Genomic DNA, 21989 nt, shown 5'->3' on the forward strand with positions numbered 1-21989 from the left:
CTCACCTCTTTACTTGTTCATGGCATCTCATGCTTGGCTAGTTTTGTTCTCATTTTTAGTGGAATATATTTCCCCTGAACTCTATCTACCTCTCCTTTAAATATTGCCCACTGTTGTTCTCAGACCTTGTCTGTCAATGTTTTTCTCCAGCTACCCTCCCTTAGCGCCATCCTCAATCCCTCATAGTTGGCTTTTTTCCAATCTATTACTTTGGTCTTTGTAATATTATCTTAAACATTATATTGTGATCACCACTCCCAAGCTGTTCTCCCATGCTTACTTCTCTTATCTGCTCCGGTTCATTTCCCATTACTAGGTCTAGCAGTGCTTCCTCCCTTGTTGGGCTTCTTACCTATTGGGTCAGAAAAGAGTGTTGTACACTTGTAAAATCTCAACCCCCTTTATTGGCCAGGAAAGCAACCCGTGCCTCCTGTATGGCAGGTGGGAATTCTGTCACTGAATCACCAAAGCACAGACTGTGCAATGAACAATTAAATTAATTTATCTTAAAGCAGGCTCGTTCCAAAACTTATTAGTTTATAAGTAAAACCATAATCCATGCATGCTTATTTCCACACAAGAACATAAGAAATAGGAGCAGGAGTAGGCCATTCAGCCCCTCGAGCCTGCTCCACCATTCAATGAGATCATGGCTGATCTTCTACCTCAACTCCACCTTCCTGCACTATCCCCAAATCCTTTGGTTCCCTTAAAATCCCAAAATCTAGCGATCTTTGTTTTGAATATACTCAAGGACTGAGCATCCTAGACTCTCTGGAGTAGAGAATTTCAAATATTCACCACCCTCTGAGTGAAGAAATGCCTCCTCATCTCAGTCCTACATGGCTGACCACTTATCCTGAGACAGTGAGCCTTGGTTCCAGACTCCCCAGCCAGGGGCAACATCCTCATTGCATCTATCCTGGAAAGCCCCATAAGGTGGCCCTTGCTCATGGCAAACAACAGTTTTAACCCTCAGGATCAAAAAGTGTTTGGTATCTTAATTCTAAATGATGCTTGATGGAAAAAAAAACGTTTTCTATCAGGCATCATGAATTGAACATCCTAAAATTTTCGACAATCCCAGTTATTGAACTCTCTCGCACACACAGCCAATCCTGCTATTTTTCATGAGAATGGAGAAGGATTGTAAATTCCAATTTTTCCAAGAGCACCACTAAATGTGCAACAGTTAGGCCCAATGCCTATTTTAGATCCTCTCACTGTATTTCAGAACTTTAGCCTATTCTAGTTCCTCCCCTCTCGCTAATAAAGGTACTTTTTGTTTAAGGGCTGCTCTAAAACCATGTGAGAGACCACGGGGGAAGATTTTCAAACTGCTGGCCACCCATTTTCCACCTGAAAAACGGCCAGCCGGCAGTTGAAAATCTGGTGCGCCTCTGGCCTGCTCAGATATCCAGTGGCCCACCTGAAGCAGCTGCTCACGGCTCCCGCCCCCTCCCCCCGAATTGCGACTTGTAGCATTCCGACTCCCCCCCCGCCCACCGCCCCAAGCTGTTACTTGTAGCATTCCCACTCCCTCCACCCCGAGCCACGACTTGTAGCACGCCACCCCGCCTCGAGCTGTTATTTGTGGCATTCCCACTCCACCCGCCGGAGCTGCGACTTGAATCACTCCCACTGCCATCTCAGCGATGTTCATCCTTTTTAGGAACCTAACTTAACCGTTTAAAAACAAATTTGCTCTTATGTCACCATGAATTCATATCTTTACATGACTATATCAATATGTCAAATGTCACATCTAGAAGTCACCACTGTACTATACACATAATGTGAAATATTGTGGGCAGATTTTCCTGTTATTGCGCTCCGGCAAGGAAAACTGGCCAAGGAGAATCGGGCGCTGGTAATAGATTTGTTTTGTCTATTTGGATACACGGATGGAAAAATTGGGTGCACTCCCTTAACAGCGCACAATCCCCCGACTGGTTGTCCTCCATATGCTGTACCCAAGGAGATGCAATACGCTCAAGGAACATCTGCCTCTATTTTCATGAACTGTCTAAATTGGACCGTTCAGCTCAGTTGACTATTGGACAAATCTAGCAATGAGCTGATCAAAAATTAGAAACAGCTGCTGTGAGCTAAAATTAGAGCGCCCTTTCCCCATGGTGCACTTAATATGGCATGATTCTGCATTTCCTGGTTCATGTTCTGTGGAAAGTACACACAGACCCTCTTTCAGAAAAATCCGCCCCATCATAACAGGCAGAAGGAAGTGCTGTCGGTAAAGGTGCCTCGATGACATCTTAAGGAGGGTGAGTGAAGAGACTGTGTGGGTTTTGAATGCCACCCAAGCCTAGAGAGAGTGCTACACCCTTGAAAACAAAGCACGCCATTTTCCACTCTGTACAATAAATACACAACCTCTTCTTCCCCTCCTCCCCCCACAATGACTAAGGTTTTCTGCTTACACTAACTGCTTGACTTGAATCATCTGTTGCTACCACCAGCTTTCCAGTTTACCCGCCAAGTTTAACTGGATGGTATTGCATTGGCACAGAGAGCTTTACACGGGATTGTACAATAAAGCAAGCCCCCAATGGTGTACCAAATTATGTGCTCAATACCCCAAAAAATAGCAATACTTTGCTACGAGGGGAGGCAACTAATCACAGAAAGCCAAAATAAAATGTAATTCGAAAAGAAAATGATGCAATGAGGTTTTTAGTTCACATCATTTAATTTTTCAGCCTGTATTCTCACTGAAATCATAGTTCACTAAGTTAGCTGTGATTTTGAGCAAAGGAGGCTAGATGATGAGAAACAGATTCAATGAACAACGGATCCACTAGCTCACAAGTGATGAAAGGACAGAGAACTGAGCAACACGCAGTTCTCCCACAGCTTCCTCGATTTATGGAACTGACTCGTGGATAACTTTAATCTTTTAAATGCTTTAATTCATTTAAGATTTTTATGGGAAAAAATAAATGAAATGAAGAGATTAGTAACATAAGAACAGGAGTAGGCCATTCAGGCCCTCGAGCCAGTTCCGCCATACTGTGAGATCATAGCTGATCTGTATCTTAACTCCACCTGGCTTGGCTCCATATCCCTTTATACCTTTGTCGAGCAAAAATCTATCGAACTCAGATTTAAAATTATCAATTGAGCTCACATTGACTGCTTTTTGTGGGAGAGAGTTCCACACTTCTACTCCCCTTCGTGTGAAGAAATATTTCCTCTCTTCTCTCCTGAATGGGCCTGGCTCTGGTCTTAAGGATATGTCCCTTTATGGCTCCCCCACCAGCTGAAAACGTGTCTCTCTATCTACCCTGTCAATTCCTTTCAAAATCCTAAAAACCTCAATCAAATCACATCTCGACCGTTTATATCCCAGGAAATTCCAGAGTTGTTACAATCTGGAATGCACTGCCTGAAAAGGTGGTGGAAGCACATTCAAAATGGAATGGGATATATACTTGAAAAGGAAAATAATTGCAGGGCTATGGGGAAAGAGCAAGGTAGTGGGACTAACTGGATAGCTCTTTCAAAGGGCCGGCATATTCTCCTCATATCTCCCCTGGAATTCCTGCCAATCAGTTTAAATCTGTGTCCTCTATTCAGCCACCCTCCTGCCAGTGGAAACCATTTCTCCCCAACTAATCTATCAAAACCCTTCATGATTTTGAACACCTCTATTCAATCTCCCCTTAACCTTCTCTGCTCTAATCATAGAAATCGCAGAAATTTACAGCATGAAAGGAGGCCATTTTGGCCCATCATGTCCGCGCCAGCCAAAACACAACTATCCAGCCTAATCCCACTTTCCAGCTCTGTAGGTTATTGTACTTCAAGTGCACATCCAAATACTTTTTAAATGTGGTGAGAGTTTCTGCCTCCACGACTCTTTCATGCAGTGAGTTCCAGACTCCCACCACCCTTTGGGTGAAGGAACTTCCCCTTAAATCCCCTCTAAACATCCCCCCAATTACTTTAAATCTATGCCCCCTGGTTGTTGAACCATCTGCTAAGGGAAATAGGTATATCCTATCCACTCTATCTAGGCCCCTCATAATTTAATACAGCTCAATAAGGTCTCCCTTCAGCCTCCTCTGTTCCAGAAACAAACCCAGCCTATCCAATCTTTCTTCATAGCTAAAATTCTCCAGTCCAGGCGACATCCTCGAAAATCTCCTCTGTACCCTCTCTAGTGCATTCACATATTTCCTGTAATGTGGTGACCAGAACTGCATGCAGTACTCTAGCTGTGGCCTAACTAGTGTTTTATACAGTTCCAGCATAATCTCCCTGCTCTTGTATTCTATGTCTCGGCTAATAAAGGCAAATATTCTGCATACCTTCTTAACCTCCTTATCCACCTAGCCTGCTACCTTCAAGGATCTGTGGACATGCATAAAAACATAGAAACATAGAAAATAGGTGCAGAAGTAGGCCATTCGGCCCTTCGAGCCTGCACCACCATTCAATAAGATCATGGCTGATCATTCACCTCAGTACCCCTTTCCTGCTTTCTCTCCATACCCCTTGATCCCTTTAGCTGTAAGGGCCATATCTAACTCCCTCTTTAATATATCTAACGAACTGGCATCAACAACTCTCTGCGTTGGAGAATTCCACAGGTTAACAACTCTCTGAGTGAAGAAGTTTCTCCTCATCTCGGTCTTAAATGGCTTACCCCTTATCCTTAGACTGTGACTGTGGACGAATTAACTGCGCAGATAGCAGTTAACGGGTATGATGTAATTGGCATCACAGATACATGGCTCCAGGGTGACCAAGGCTGGGAACTCAACATCCAGGGGTATTCAACATCTAGAAAGGAAAAGGAGCTGAGGTGGCATTGCTGGTTAAAGAGGAAATTAATGCAATAGTAAGAAAGGACATTAGCTTGGATGATGTGGAATCGGTATGGGTGGAGCTGCGGAATACGAAGGGGCAGAAAACGCTAGTGGGAGTTGTGTACAGACCACCAAACAGTACTAGTAAGGTTGGGGACAGCATCAAACAAGAAATAAGGGCTGCATGCAATAAAGGTACAGCAGTTATCATGGGTGACTTTAATCTACATATTGATTGGGCCAACCCAACTGGTAACAATGCGGTGGAGGAGGATTTCCTGAGTATATTAGGGATGGTTTTCGAGGCCAATATGTCGAGGAACCAACCAGGGAGCTGGCCATCCCAGACTGGGTGATGTGTAATGAGAGAGGACTAATTAGCAATCTTGTTGTGCGAGGCCCCTTGGGGAAGAGTGACCATAACATGGTAGAATTCTTTATTAAGATGGAGAGTGACACAGTTAATTCAGAAACTAGGAACCTGAACTTAAGAAAAGGTAATTTGATGGTTTGAGGCGTGAATTGGCTAGAGTCGACTGGCAAATTATACTTAAAGGGTTGACGGTGGATAGGCAATGGCAAACATTTAAAGATCACATGAATGAACTTCAGCAATTGTACATCCCTGTCTGGAGTAAAAATAAAAAGGGGAAGGTGGCTCAACCGTGGCTAACAAAGGAAATTAAGGATAGTGTTAAATCCAAGGAAGAGGCATATAAATTGGCCAGAAAAAGCAACAAACCTGAGGACTGGGAGAAATTTCGAATTCAGCAGAGGAGGACAAAGGTTTAATTAAGAGGGGGAAAATAGAGTACGAGAAGAAGCTTGCCGGGAAACATAAAAACTGACTGCAAAAGCTTCTATAGATATGTGAAGAAAAAAAGATTAGTGAAGACAAATGTAGGTCCCTTGCAGTCGGATTCAGGTGAATTTATAATAGGGAACAAAGAAATGGCAGGCCAATTGAACAAATACTTTGGTTCTGTCTTCACGAAGGAAGACACAAATAACCTTCCGGAAATACTAGGGGACAGAGGGTCTAGTGAGAAGGAGGAACTGAAGGATATCCTTATTAGTCAGGAAATTGTGTTAGGGAAATTGATGGGATTGAAGGCCAATAAATCCCCGGGGCCTGATAGTCTGCATCCCAGAGTACTTAGGGAAGTGGCCCTAGAAATAGTGGATGCATTGGTGATCATTTTCCAACAGTATATCGACTCGGGATCAGTTCCTATGGACTGGAGGGTAGCTAATGTAACACCACTTTTTAAAAAGGGAGGAAGAGAGAAAGCGAGTAATCATAGGCTGGTTAGCCTGACATCAGTGGTGGGGAAAATGTTGGAATCAATTATTAAGGATGAAATAGCAGCGCATTTGGAAAGCAGTGACAGGATCGGTCCAAGTCAGCATGGATTTATGAAGGGGAAATCATGCTTGACAAATCTTCCAGAATTTTTTGAGGATCTAACAAGTAGAGTGGACAAGGGAGAACAAGTGGATGTGGTGTATTTGGACTTTCAAAAGGCTTATGACAAAGTCCCACACAAAAGACTGGTGTGCAAAATGAAAGCACATGGTATTGGGGGTAATATACTGACGTGGATAGAGAACTGGTTGGCAGACAGAAAGCAGAGAGTCGGAATAAACGGGTCCTTTTCAGAATGGCAAGCAGTGACTAGTGGAGTGCCGCAGGGTCAGTGCTGGGGCCCCAGCTATTTACAATATACATCAATGATTTGGATGAAGGCATTGAGTGTAATATCTCCAAGTTTGCAGATGACACTAAACTGGGTGGCGGTGTGAGCTGTGTGGGGGATGCTAAGAGGCTGCAGGGTAACTTAGACAGGCTAGGCAAGTGGGCAAATGCATTGCAGATGCAGTATAATATGGATAACTGTGAGGTTATCCACTTTGGGGGCAAAAACGCGAAGACAGAATTAATATGTCCTTACTATACAGTACAAATGCACACGAGGCCCATACTAGAGAGAAGGTCACTCTGTGACCAGTAACCTTTATTCCAGCACTGAAGTCGAGAAGATGGATGGAGCTTCCCCTTTTATACCTGAAAGTCCAGGTTAGGAGTGTCTCCCACAAGTTCACCACCTAGTGGCCAGTGTTCTCACTGTGTACAACTTAGATCAGTTTATACATGGATTACAATAACAGTTGAATACATGACAAGAATATTATCTGAATGGTGGCAGATTAGGAAAAAGGGAGTTGCAACGAGACTTGGGTGTCATGGTTCATCAGTCATTGAAAGTTGGCATGCAGGTACAGCAGGCGGTAAAGAAGGCAAATGATATGTTGGCCTTCATAGCTGGAGGATTTGAGTATAGGAGCAGGGAGGTCTTACTGCCTTGGTGAGGCCCCACCTGGAATATTTGGTCTCCTAATCTGAGGAAGGACGTTCTTGCTATTGAGGGAGTGCAGCGAAGGTTCACCAGACTGATTCCCGGAATGGCCGGACTGACATATGAGGAGAGACTGGATCAACTGGGCCTTTATACATTGGAGCTTAGAAGGATGAGAGGGGATCTCATAGAAACATACAAGATTCTGACGGGACGGGACGGGTTAGATGTGGGTAGATTGTTCCCGATGTTGGGGAAGTCCAGAACCAGGGGACATAGTCTTAGGATAAGGGGAAGGCCATTTAGGACTGAGATGAGGAGAAACTTCTTCACTCAGAGAGTTGTTAACCTGTGGAATTCCCTACCGCAGAGAGTTATTGATGCCAGTTCATTGGATATATTCAAGAGGGAGTTAGATATGGCCCTTACAGCTAAAGGGATCAAGGGGTATGGAGAGAAAGCAGGAAAAGGGTACTGAGGTAATGATCAGCCATGATCTTATCGAATGGTGGTGCAGGCTCGAAGGGCCGAATGGCCTACTCCTGCACCTATTTTCTATGTTTCTATATTTCTTTGATCCCTGGTTCTGGACTTCCCCGACATCGGGAACATTCTTCCTGCATCTAATCTGTCCAGTCCTGTCAGAACTTTACATGTTTCTATGAGATCCCCTCTCATTCTTCTAAACTCCAGTGAATACAGGCCCAGCCGATCCAGTCTCTCCTCATATGTCAGTCCTGCCATCCCGGGAATCAGTCTGGTGAACCTTCGCTGCACTCCCTCAATAGCAAGAATAGGAGACCAAAACTGTACACAATATTCCAGGTGATGCCTCACTAAGGCCCTGTACAATTGCAGTAAGACCTCCCTGCCCCCATACTCAAATCCCCTAGCTATGAAGGCCAACATGCCATTTACCTTCTTCACCGCCTGCTGTACCTGCATGCCAACTTTCAATGACTGATGTACCGTGACACCCAGGTCTCGTTGCACCTCCCCTTTTCTTAATCTGCCGCCATTCAGATAATATTCTGCCTTCATGTTTTTGCCACCAAAGTGGATAACCTCACATTTATCCACATTATACTGCATCTGCCATGCATTTGCCCACTCACCTAACCTGTCCAAGTCAACCTGAAGCCTCTTAGCATCCTCCTCACAGCTCACACCGCCACCCAGCTTAGTGTCATCTGCAAACGTGGAGATATTACTCAATTCCTTCATCTAAATCATTGATGTATATTGTAAATAGCTGGGGTCCCAGCACTGAGCCCTGCGGCACCCCACTAGTCACTGCCTGCCCTTCTGAAAAGAACCCGTTTATCGCGACTCTCTGCTTCCTGTCTGCCAACCAGTTCTCTATCCATGCCAATACATTACCCCCAATACCATGTGCTTTAATTTTGCACATCAATCTCTTGTGTGGGACCTTGTCAAAAGTATTTTGAAAGTCCAAATACACCACATCCACTGGTTCTCCTTTGTCCACTCTACGAGTTACATCCTCAAAAAATTCTGGAAGATTTGTCAAGCATGATTTCCCTTTCATATATCCATGCTGACTTGGACCGATCCTGTCACTGCTTTCCAAATGCACTGCTATTTCATCTTTAATAATTGATTCCAACATATTCCCCACTACTGATGTCAGGCTAACCAGTCTATAATTCCCCATTTTCGCTCTCCCTCCTTTTTTAAACAGTGGTGTTACATTAGCTACCCTTCAGTCCATGGGAACTGATCCAGAGTCGATAGACTGTTGGAAAATGATCACCAATGCATCCACTATTTTTATGGCCACTTCTTTAAGTACTCTGGGATGCAGACTATCAGGCCCTTGGAATTTATCGGCCTTCAATCCCATCAATTTCCCGAACACAATTTCCCGCCTAATAAGGATTTCCTTCAGTTCCTCCTTCTCGCCAAACCCTCGAACCCCTAGTATTTCCGGAAGCTTATTTGTGTCTTCCTTCGTGAAGACAGAACCAAAGTATTGGTTCAATTGGTCTGCGATTTCTTTGTTCCCCATTATAAATTCACTCCAAGGTCCCTTTGTTCCTCTACATTTCTCAGTGTCCTGCCATTTACTGTGTATTCCCTTGCCTTGTTAGCCCTCCCCAAATGCATTACCTCACATTTCTCAGGATTGAATTCCATTTGCCACTGTTCTGCCCACCTGACCAGTTGATTGATATCTTCCTGCAGTCCACAGCTTTCTTCTTCATTATCAACCACACAGCCAATTTTAGTATCATCTGCAAACTTCTTAATCATACCCCCTATATTCAAGACTGAATTATTGATACGGAGAACAATTCCAGCTTCTCCAGTCTTCCTGCATAACTGAAGTTCCTCATCCCTGGTAAAATTTTGGTAATTCTCCTCTGCACCCTCTCCAAGGGTATATACTAGCACCCTCTCCAAGGGTATATACTCGCACCCTCTCCAAAGGTATATACTAGTACCCTCTCCAAGGGTATATACTAGCACCCTCTCCAAGGGTATATATTAGCACCCTCTCCAAAGGTATATACTAGTACCCTCTCCAAGGGTATATACTAGCACCCTCTCCAAGGGTATATACTAGCACCCTCTCCAAAGGTATATACTAGTACCCTCTCCAAGGGTATATATTAGTACCCTCTCCAAGGGTATATACTAGCACTCTCTCCAAGGGTACATACTAGTACACTCTCCAAGGATATATACTAGTACACTCTCCAAGGGTATATACTAGCCAATCTTCTGTGGCATTGATTGCAGTAAATTGGAGGGCGTGCAACTCTTTCAATATGAAACATATGCCAGCAAGTTCCACAAGGATTCTCTCGAAGGGCCGCCATAAACTTAGGCAAAGGATTGGTGGAAACAGTTATGCCAAAGGTCTGGCAGCCATTTGGAAGAGCCCCCTCCCCCACCGAAGAAATTTCCAACAATAATGTAGTATTCTGTTGCTGGAGTGTAGGTGTATGTTTCTTTAAGAATACAAAGTGTGAAAACCCTGCGTTGTTGAAATAAGTAGAGGAGTCACTTACTGGTAGGGTTGCCAGCAGACCTCCAGCTTTCTTTGTGGTGTAAGTTAATTAAGAAGCTGCAGACATTCTGGCTCTGGTATTAAGTGTGATTTACTATGAGCGATGACTGGTCTGCTGCAGTCTGAAACATTGAAGTCCCATTTTTTAAATTTTATTTTCGATAAATCTAGTTTGAGTATTTGTACGCTATTACCTCACAAAGTCACTTCAACGCCTAGGTTATCATCATCATAGGCAGTCCCTCGAAACGAGGATGACTTGCTTCCACACCGAAAAGGGATGAGTTCACAGGTGTTTCAATTAAGGACCGAATATTCCGGATCCCGAACTACATATTGAAGGGTGGAAGATGCCTGTGCGTGAACTTTTTTAACGTGTGGTGGCCGTTGCACACCACGGGCTTGACAGAGCTAGGTCTTGGTCCAGTGGCAAGGATTAACCAGGACGACTGGAGACCCGCTCTGCTGCACGGACCAAGTGCGCACACATATCGCAGTGTGGGCGGACCCGTGCTGCCCCTGGGCCCTCGCCTCTCCTGGGCCCCGAACTCTCGCCTCTCCTGGGCCCAGATTACATCCCTCTACGAACTCTCACCGCTCCTTCGCCCTGACCTCGCCACTCCTGCTGTACCTGCCCGCACTGCAGTCAGCCATCGCCCTCCTGCAGCAGCACGCACTGCTCCCTGCAGTGGTGCCGCACGTTGCTCCCTCTAATGGCCCCGGCCTGCTGATGGTCTTGCAGGCCGGAACCACGCCGATTTCTGGGCCGGGCCGCCACACACTGCTTAGTCCATCAGTATCATCGATCACCAGTGCGATACACTACAGCACCTAAACTGTTACGAACGAATGGGGAGTGGGACTAAATGGGAGCTCTTTCAGAGGGCCGAAACAGGCACGATGTGAGGCGAATGGCCTCCTTCCATGTTGCGTGATTCTCCAATAAAATGAAATAAAAAGGGCTATTAAAACAATATTCTCCCATCAAAATTCAGGAACATTGTCGTGCATGTGTGAAAGATTACGGAAACCGGATCTACTTGTACTTCCCAGCATGGCCTATAGCCAGGCATGGTAGCTGAAGAATCCGTGGGGATTTTGATTTGAGTCCTGCGAGCACTAAGTGCTGTGCTTTGTGCTGAACATTTTAAATTTACGCTTGTCTCATAACTGACCCCTCGAGTTTCTTTCTGAGGATTGTTATTCTGAATAAAGCTGGCTCAGCGGCCTTGATTCTGATTCCTGACTGCGAGGTGGTAATTAGATGATTGTTATTATTGCTGCAACTTGAAATCTCAATTTTTTCTTTATGTATTCTTTCATTGGAGCAGTTGCCAATAGATCTAATGACTAAACGGTGAACAAAGCAGCAACGCAAACACTGAAGTTATTAAGGGCCTCAAATCGCACTTTGAGAAAAGAAAAACAAGGGGCTTTGTTGGCAAGTCGCTCTGCTTTTCATCTGAACACAGATTTTTTTGTGTTTGCGGAGATCACAGAAATCTGAGCGTTGCAATAAGATCTTACTATGAGGAAATACCTAATTGTTCACGGTCTAGTTATTAGTCCGTTTAAGCTGGTATAATTGAAAGATTATGCTCGCTGACTGAGCCGAACAGTGCACAGCGAGTACATGAACTTTCCAGTTTATACAGTGATGAGATTTAGCCTCAGACAACAAGCCGATGGATTTTCTAAGAGGCAGCTTTACGTACCCATTTATACTCTGGCCCTGAATTTACAATGGGTATCACAGCGTACTCTCAAAGTTTCATCTTCTAATTCAGATCAACGTGCTGGCGAAAAGTTGAGCTGGTTGGCCACCTACTGTGTATTAATTACCCTGAAAAGGTTTACGCCTGGTGCAAACAGGTGCAGGAGTCTGTTTGCACAGCATTGCGGCGGGGGGGGGGGGGGGGTGGCGGGGAGGGAGAAAATTGTATTACTTTTGAGCTAGGTTTATGCTACAGCCCATAAAAAGCATCCTAATTGAGTTTTATTATTTTAAGGAAACCTTTAGTTAAAAAGTATCTCAAGACGTTTCAGTGTTTGAGCGAATTATATTAATGTTGAAATCTGGGTTTGTGTATTAAATACTATTACAACGATCATAATAGCATTTCCGGCTGGTAAATTATTCTAAATAAGTTGTTTGTTTTAATAGTCAGCAATTTAAAAGCCGGAGCCTGATATCAAATCGTTTAATATATCAAAACGAATGTGAATTGGAGAAAGATGCTTAAGCAATCTTTTAGAAAGTGCAGTGGGAATAGTAAAACTAAAACAAGGCCTGCTGCTTGGATGGAGTTTTGCAAAGCTTAATGCTGTCCCAGCAGAGATTTCTGTGGTTCCCGATTGGCTCAGAGTCAGGAAGTAAAAGGAGCACTGCCCCATGTGATCCCAGGTTTGCTCACACACAGCGGAGTGCTCCTGGGGTCTGTGGGCCGCTACGCTGCGCACAACTCTTGCAGCATCTGAAAGCAAGTTCTCACTTGGGGCTTCACACGAGGGAAGGGCGGATTATATTCGGATGTCGCCGCCGTACTTCTTAGCTACGCCGAGGACAGCAAATTCAGGGCCAATGTTTACAAAATATTGCTCAGGTTTTTCAATCACGCAACAATATGTTGCCAAATTCTGCTGTGCCAGCTGAGGACACAGACAGTTCACTGACTGATATGCAATTTGCACTGCAATACTTCTGGTTAAATCGACTGAGGTTCTGGCTGCAAAAACCATTCACGTTGTGTCCTTGGCCAGAGATAGAAGGTAAACTCTTATTCTTAAGTGCGCATTTACGCCACAACTGCTTCGCTTCGGACTGCATTACATTATAAATGCAGCCTGGATGTAGAATAGAGCCTGCCGGGACTCTAAAACGCCACATAGTATTTACTGCAGAGAAAAAGGCCCTTCGCCCAACAGGTCCAAAGTGAATTAACTTCACTTTGAGGTCAGTTCAGCCTCATCACCTGATTTACACTGCACAACTTTAGCGTTAGTGCGAAACCAATCGCACTTCACAGCAACACTAAACTTATAGTGTGAATGTACCCTCAGCCACTGCTGCACAAAACTGGATGATTTATTCAATATGACTGTGTGGAAAAGCTCAACAAAGATTTGTCATTTCATCTGGCAGCTGCCTTGTTTAGCAAGCAACCTTTACTGCTTTGCTTGGTTAATTGCTAAATCAAGCGTCAGAGTGCTCAACGTGTAAGAACAGAGCAAACCTTGTTCCTCCCCATGGAAATACATAAAATTGAAAAGACACAGATGATATGGTTTCAGTCTTGTAATGTATTATTACATGGTTTGCCACATGGTTTGTCAGTATAAGCATGCTCAGATCACTCTGGCTTAATTATCAGGCATATGGATTAGCAACTCATCCTGTCTCTGTCCTTCATTTCCACGCACATACCTTACATTTTGGCGACAGGGATAGGATGGAAACAGGATCATCATTGAGTTCGAAACCAAAACAAAACAGCCCAAAAATTGATTCAGCACCAAAGCCTTCTTTAAGGAAATCAGGAAGACTTTGCAAATCTGTTATTAAACTGTATTTGTAGTTCATTTAAAAGGGAAAAAAAGCCAGGAGTTTTTGTTATGTGGTACATGTAATGTTGGGAAAGGTGGGACCATCGTTTTGTTGTATTTGAGATGGGAATACTTACATTTTTCTTAAGGGGAAAGCAGTATATTGTCACATGGTTTATCACATGGTTTAGTATGAGCATGCTCAGTTCGTTCTGGCCGAATAAACAGGCACATAAACTAGCAACTCATCCTGTCTCTGTCCTTCATTTGTTCTCAGCTGAGAAAATACTGCACAGACATGACATCCATTTAAAGGCCACTGCAGTCCAAATCGTGGCAGCACATCAGTAAGGCCAAGAAATGTATTGATGCATACACTGCAATAATTCTAATGAGAACATTGTAAGTAACTATTTTAAACTTATAGAGGGTTAAATTTTGGGAGCAGCCCGCCCCACACATAGTGTAAACCTCACGGGAGCCCCTGCCCCCATCATCCCCCTGGCCGCCGTACTGTTAACCTCAGATGGGGAGGTCCGAGAAGTCCTGGATTTTGGGCCTCAGGCCTAGCATAGTCTAGATGGCGCTGCAGTAGGAGGCCACACAGGTAAGTGTTCGGATTACAGGGGCCAGGGAGGATCGGGTGGGCTGGTTACATTCAAATGGGATGGTTATATTTCTCAGTACACTTTTAACTTACTTTTGCCATTCAGCAGCTCTATTGCTAAATTTCTGAACTATAGTCCTGAGGTACATAGGAACATAAGAATTAGGAACAGGAGTAGGCCATCTAGCCCCTCGAGCCTGCTCCGCCATTCAATAAGATCATGGCTGATCTGGTCGTGGACTCAGCTCCACTTACCCGCCCTCTCCCCGTAACCCTTAATTCCCTTATTGCTTAAAAATCTATCTATCTTTGATTTGAAAACATTCAATGAGCCAGCCTCAACTGCTTATGTGCGATAGTCCTACATTGTACAATTTCTTTCCAACCCTCCTTTGCTCAAAATATCGTGCACACATAACTATGTACAACAAACAATCCCACCACTTCATTCAATATCCATTAGATACACATTATGAACAGGTTGCCACCCTGGGATGATCCTCAGAGAAGATGATCGTCACAGCTGCCCTTTACTGCCATTACTGCCCATCCTACGTGTCCTACTGTTCAGCCATATCATTATCAAATTCACATTCTCTTTTTGATCCATGATATTTCACTTTAACCACAAGCCTCTTGTAAGTTAGATCAAATACACCCACTTCCACTGTTAATTCCATTACTCTATTCCATTCTCAAAGAATGCCAAGAAATGCTTGGCATGACCTCTCTTTTATTAAAATGTTCTATTTCAAATGTTTATATAGAATTATATAGAATGTACAGCACAGAAACAGGCCATTCGGTCCAACTGGTCCATGCCAGTGTTCATGCTCCACATGAGCCTCTCCCCACCCCTCTTCATCTAACACCTCAGCATAGCTTTCGATTCCTTGCTCCCTCATATCTAGCTGCTCCTTAAATGCATTTGTGCTATTCGCCTCAATGACTCCATGTGGTAGCGAGTTACACATTTGAACCACTTTATTTTTTAATTTATTTATTAATTTTCGATTAACGCTGCTGAATGCTCTTGAACGTTTTGGTGACTGATAAGCTGCACTAGGCCCCACTACAGCTAGGCCTATATTCTCTGGAGTTTTGAGGAATGAGAGGTGATCTAATTGAAACATAAGATTCTAGAGGGGGATTGACAGGGTAGATGCTGAGAAATTGTTTCCCCTCGCTGAAGAGTCTAGAACTAGGGGGCATAGTCTCAGGATAAGGAGTGGGCAATTTAAGACTGAAATGAGGAGGAATTTCATCACTCAGAAAATTGTGAATCTTTGGAATTCTTGACCCCAAAGGGCTGTGGATGCTCAGTCGTTGAGTATATTCAACAATGAGAGAGCTAGATTTTTTGGGCTCGAGGGGAATTAAGATACATAGAGATGAAAGAAAGACTTGCATTTATATAGCGTCTTTCATGACCATCAGACGTCTCAAAGCATTTTACAGTAAATGAAGTACTTTTGGAGTGTAGTCACTGTTGTAATGTAGGAAACGTGGCAGCCAATTTGCGCACAAGCAAGCTCTCACAAACAGCAATGTGATAATGACCAGATAATCTGTTTTTTTTGTTATGTTGATTGAGGGATAAATATTGGCCAGGACACCAGGGATAACGCCCCTGCTCTTCTTCGAAATAGTGCCCTGGGATCTTTTACGTCCACCCGAGAGAGCAGACGGCGTCTCGCTTTAACCTCTCATCCGAAAGACGGCACCTCCGGCAGTGCAGTGCTCCCTCAGCACTGCACTATCGGGCGGGAAAGTGGCGTTGAGGTCGAAGATCAGCCATGATGTTATTGAATGGCGGAGCAGGCTCGAGGGGCCGCATGTGGCCTACTCCTGCGCCTACTTCTTATATTCTTATGTAATGCTTGTGAGTTGATACCCGCTTCTGACATTTGTTTAAATATTAGAATACTTTCTTTTTTGTTTCTCCAGTATCTTTTACGGTGCTGGGTTTTGTTTTTATTTTAAAGTTTCTTCAAGAAAATAGTTTGTGGTATCGCCACACGGTACAAACAGTGAAGTACACCATCACTAGCTGTGATGGTGCACATGTTGATAATTACATGCTGTTTGGGGCCAGTGTTGATTTGATGCGTTACTACCAATGTGGGGCTGGGGAGGGGTGCGGTAGTTTTTAGTGCTGTGCTGGAGGTGATCTGGGTGTGTTAGGGAGATGTCAGCGTCATGCGGGCTGCCAGAAGACAGTTCCAGACTGCCTCATAGCTTTCACAGTCCAGGCAGAGTTCTCACAATGCCAGTCCAATGTTCCATAAACATCTCACCCACATGTTTATCACAGAGTTTTACAGTGCAGAAGAAGGCCATTCAGCCCATTATGCCTGTGTCAAGTCTCTGAAAGAGCTACCCATTTAGTTACCTTCCATTTCTTCTTCAAATATTTATCCACTTCCCTTTTAAAAGCTGTGATACGTTCTGCTTCACCTACCATTTCTGGTAGGACATTTCATATCGTAACAAAGCTTCTTCATTAAAAAAATCCTAATCTTTCCCTTCATTCTTTTGAGGATGACCTTAAATTTATGCCCTCAAATTTATGCCCTCAACTCAACAACCAATGGAAATACATTTTCACTATTTACCTTAATAAAATCCTCCATACTTTTGAACACTTCTATCAGATTTTCTCTGATTTAGTGGGAAGAGACCCAAGTTTTCCCAGCCTTACTTCATGGCTACAGCCTCCGAGACTGGGCACCATCCTAGTGAATCTCTAATGTACTGTCTCCATGACATCAACATCCTTCCTAAAGTAGGGTGTCCAAAACTGCACACAATGGGCATGAAGCAGACAGCAGCAAATCAGCTGCTCATTATACATCGGGCGGGGTGTATAACAAACGGCTGATCCATTGCCGCCTATTTCATGCCCCGCCTCCCATCCCCGCTGAAATTGAAAGTTCCGCCCAATATTCTAACTGCAGCCTAACCACCTCTCCTAATCCCACAATCTGTAGCCTAGCCCTCGTTTCCCGATCTATCCTCAGGATGTTTATCATGCTAAAGGCATAATCTAAATGGAAGCTGTTATTATTGAAGAATCACTTGACTAGAATAGCAATGGTACTGGGTTTAATTTACTTCGGTACAAGTAATAAATGGCTTGTGTTATATATCATTATTATTCACCCTCTCCTGTATATGCTTACAGCATTCCTTAGACTTAAGACTGTTGTGGTCCTAACACAGATGAGACTGCACACAGGGAGGTTAAAGTAACAGTGACCTCAGTCTTTATTAAGACACTCCAGAGTGAGGAACAGGCCTTAGGGGCCGGCTTATATACAGTGCTCCCAAGGGATGCTGGGATCCCTTGGGACTTCAGGGGATGCGCCCTCTGGTGGCGGAACATGGGAGTGCATGCTTTACAGATACACAACATCGACCTTTTCCTGTCTAATTTTATATCTCTCCCTAGTTTCTACCTCCTTTTATTTAAACTCATTAATGCCTCCGTACATTACAACAGTGAGTACACTTAAAAAAGTACTGCATTGGCTGTTAAGCGCTTTGGAACGTCCGGTGGTCGTGAAAGGCGCTATATAAATGCAAGGGCCCGAAATTGATGGCCTTACCACCCACTGCCGCCAACATTCCTCTTGAAGTTGCACCCAGTGCCACTTTCCATTTGGTGTGGAGCAGGCGGGAGGGGAGAACCGCCGGGAACCACCCGCTGATGTCAGCGGACGGCCGAGATGCCAGATTGATGCGGGCGGGAGTCGGCGCCAGAACGGGGAAGGACCGCTGGCTGGAGGCTGTTCTATCCCCGACGGTAAGTATGACGAGCTGAAAAAAAAGGTTAGTAAACAGCTTTTTAATTTTTTCTTTACAGCGACTACCTGGATGGGGTCTTCCTGAAGGTGGGTTTTTTTTTGGTGATGATTTTCCTTTTCAGGTCTTCGACCCTCCGTGGGCCCGACTCCATCCTCGACGGCAGTTGGGCGGCAAGGAGATTGAGAGCTCCCGCCGGCTGCCGCCCAGGTTGACATCATAAGTCCCTCTTTTGCCGCCCGCCGCCCTTTGAAGGACCTTTTTGACGAAAACCTCGCCCAAAGTACCGTCAGGCACCTCGCCGGCCATCGGCTGTCCTTTGGGCGGCACTTGGGCGGGCAGGGGCCTTCACCAATTTCAGCCGCTAAGTCTTTCTTTCTTTTTCAGCTCTTCTAAGATATGACGTATTAATTTAACTGCAGTAATTTCTTATCCTTTGATTCTGTATTTTATGGGGAAAAGAAATATACTTACATAATGCAGTCTTTGCCATGTAACACATTGGGTCGAGTAGTGGCAGATGTAGCAGAATTAATGAAAGAGAGGGGGTGCATTTGTTGTGGGTTTTAGTCCTTTGGGGAGCCATTTAGCATAAGGTGAGGTCAACTGTTAAACAGGCTCTGACATTTAAGAACCTAAATTAACATCCGCATTTCAGTTTGTCATGTGTTATTGTTACTTTAAAGAAACATTGCACATTGCACCACTGTCAAGTGAACCTCTTGATGTCTCAGAGGCAGCACTAATGCAATATGAGAGAAATCATCTAAAGGCAGTCAGACACCCTACTGATTTGCTCTCTTGCCTCTTAAGTATTTTCACTGTGGCTGAAAACGACAGCCTCCAATGTAAAATGAGCCTTTGAACCAGCATTTATCGCTTACATAAGGCACGGCCATGAAATCTGTTAACTTGCGAGCTCTTAACACACTTACCCTGACAATGCGTGGCATTAACCTGCTTGTAACCCAGGGGACACTCCACCATTTGTCCATTTCCTCGAATAGGAAAAGCTGAAAATGAAATAGAATCAAATAATTAACAATTATCCGTTACCTATCTATTAAAAATACAGTGAGAAAAAATAGATACTGTGAAAATAAAGCATCACCAAAACATCAAGAACACTAAGACTGCAAAGCACAAACACTTCAGACCACAGAGAGCGTTACTCTTTGGCATCATAAACGTACATAAATGCCTACCTGGAATTTGCTGAATAAGTCAAAGAACAACAATCATTCTTATTTTCATGTGCCGGAGTATTCTGAATTTAATAGCCTGCTGTTTACCAGACAACCATTTGAATATGGATGTGTGTGGGACTGCCTCCCTACAGCTTTAGGTGCTCGCACAAGATGTCAACTGTTCACTGTGAGTGTCTCAGAAGATCTATCGAATTAATGAGACAGCAGAGCCGTGACTCAGGAGTGAATGATGCTGCATCCAGGGGCCATCCTACTTGTGCTATGTTTTCTTCTGTTGTTAAGCAGCATCATTAGAAGATACATGGCCATGGATAATGATTTAATAGTTTCTGCACTGGATTAGTAGATACCAAGACTAGAAAAGGTGCCATCAAAGAAAGCGGCGATTAGAGGTCAAGGCTAGTAGTACTATTTATTCAGTGACAGTAGGAATAGTTGCAGAGCAAGGGACAGAGGAGTAACTGTGCTCAGTCCTAGGGCTTTGACTGTTCACACCATCAACAAACAATGGATGCATCAAAAAACAGAGAGGGGTAGAATTTCCACAGAAATTCTCTCGACTTCCACCACAACTTCAGCGGAGCTCCCGAAAAAGCTCCATAAACAGCTGTTTCCACTGTTTCTCTGGAATTCCCGTCAAAGTTAAGGCAACCGATTGGGGTGCGGGGGGGGGGGGGGGGGGGGGGAGATTGCTGTGGAGCATCCCCCGGCAGGGATACGAGTTCTGAGGGGATCTAATTTTGTGGGAAAGTAAGATGTTTAGAGCAAAGCGATAACACTGAGATAAGGTGATGCACGTTAGTGTTAAAAATTACAAGTATGATTCCAAGTGGAGGTTACATCATTAAATAAGGTGCGTAGGGCAAGTTGTCTCGCTTTAATAGTTGGTCCACATTGAAAGCACCATTACAGTGCATGGCAGCAGCTACAAAGCCAAGTGTTGGGAAATATAACGGAACCTGGCGAAGATAAATCCAAGGACATTACACTAACAGCCTAGGGCGCATTGGCCTAGAAATTCGGGAGCACCCATTTTAGGAACTTAGGAGGACGCATAGCGCCTGATAAATGGGCACCAGCCAGCCCAATCTGTGGCCATTTACGATCATCATAGTCAAAAAAAGGTCATTGAAAGGTTTCAGAGAAAGGCAAAAATATTACTGCAGCTTTTAGATTATTGAACTATGAAGAACTGCTGAAGAGTTTCATCGTAATGAGGAGGTCCCGCCCCGGCCACGAAATTGCGGTTACCGCCCCTCACAGGAAGTGGAGCGCAATCTCGCATGTTCCACTTCCTGATGGGGCGTGTTCCAGGGCGCTGCTCAGGCACGTTTATCAGCGCTACATGGCTGCTCCGCGTAGAGCTGACGCGGTTCATTGACCCTTCCTTTTGTTTAAAGGGGAGGGCCGCTGCACACTCTGCCGGGCCTCTGATGGCCTCCACTAGGCCTCCAGGGCGGCATGGTGCTGAGGCCGCCCGGCATCCAAACTGTAGTGCCAGGCTGAACAATGGCGGCCCGGACCACGCAACAGAGGAAGTCGTCGGGCCGACCAGTGAGTCAGTCAAAAAGTTAAGATGGCGGAGTGGGGCGCTCCCGACCTCCCCTTTAACTTCCGCCCCGCGAGCAGATGTCAGCCCAGTTCGCAACCCGCAAGTCTGACGCTGACACCACTTGCAGCAGGCTCGCACGGTGCAGGGCAGTATCCACCGTGGGTCGGTAAGGTGTCAGCGCGCAGGGTGATGATGTCATAGGGGGCCCGGGATGCTACCAGTGGGGAGCAGCGCTACCATGGCAGCATCTCCGCTAACTCCTGTGCAATTTCGCAGGAGCCGGTAGCGTCGTCCCACCCTCCCCCACCCCCCCCATCCCCCTTGGGGGGAAAGTGTTTTGTGCCACGTTAACACCCCCCCTAGAGATGGTAACGGGCGTCACACAAAGGGGCAATTTCGAACCCCGAAAGTGTGCTATGCTGAGAGGCATATCATAGTATGGCTCTTGTATGTGCTTCCCCTGTTAGCCAGGGGCCATAAATAATGCGCATTGCATCAGAGATGCTACTACATCAGAGATGGTAGCGCCCAACATTCCTGGGTCAATTTTACGCGATTGAAAGCAGCACAGCATGAGTTCTTAATCTGCACCTATTGCCTCACACTTGGATTTGTCATGCCCACCAATGGCTGGAACAACATTTCCAACCTGTTTTCTGTTGAAAAAGAGCATCATTACCCAAATAGGCTGCTCCTTCTGATTTCATCAGCATATTTTTCCTAATGTGAAACATAAAGCATGCTGGAACAGTCATTATAACCGTAATGTCATAATGAGCGGTTAGTGGAGCCTGCACCCTAAACTATACAAAACAGCATATAAAGAGAATAATGGATAGCTGGGAGTGATTATTAGACACTAATTTAACAGAGGATCTAGATGGTGTTATTAACAGTGAGTGAAAGATCAAGCAGTTTGTAACTCTCAATTTTGAGTTTAGACTAAAGCCTTGAAATCATTCCCTTATACCCATTATTATTTTATCATCTAAAAATGATGTAATCCAATACTCATGGGTCTTCCGCGGCATTTCTCAATGAGTGAAAGGATATAC

At 44.6% G+C, this 21989-nt stretch overlaps 1 protein-coding gene across 5 annotated transcripts in view; it reads right to left on the reverse strand.

Annotated features, from left to right (window-relative positions):
- Positions 1–21989, reverse strand: part of ltbp1 (latent transforming growth factor beta binding protein 1) — a 456945-nt gene that overhangs the window by 200851 nt on the left and 234105 nt on the right. For all 5 annotated transcript variants that reach the window (XM_070889256.1, XM_070889254.1, XM_070889255.1 and 2 more), the window contains one exon: positions 19110–19187. In XM_070889256.1, coding sequence (XP_070745357.1) covers positions 19110–19187 — 78 coding nt within the window. The remainder of the gene's footprint in view (positions 1–19109; positions 19188–21989) is intronic.

Source organism: Pristiophorus japonicus, chromosome 9 (genome assembly GCF_044704955.1).
Source record: "Pristiophorus japonicus isolate sPriJap1 chromosome 9, sPriJap1.hap1, whole genome shotgun sequence".
Taxonomy (NCBI): Eukaryota; Metazoa; Chordata; class Chondrichthyes; family Pristiophoridae; genus Pristiophorus; species Pristiophorus japonicus.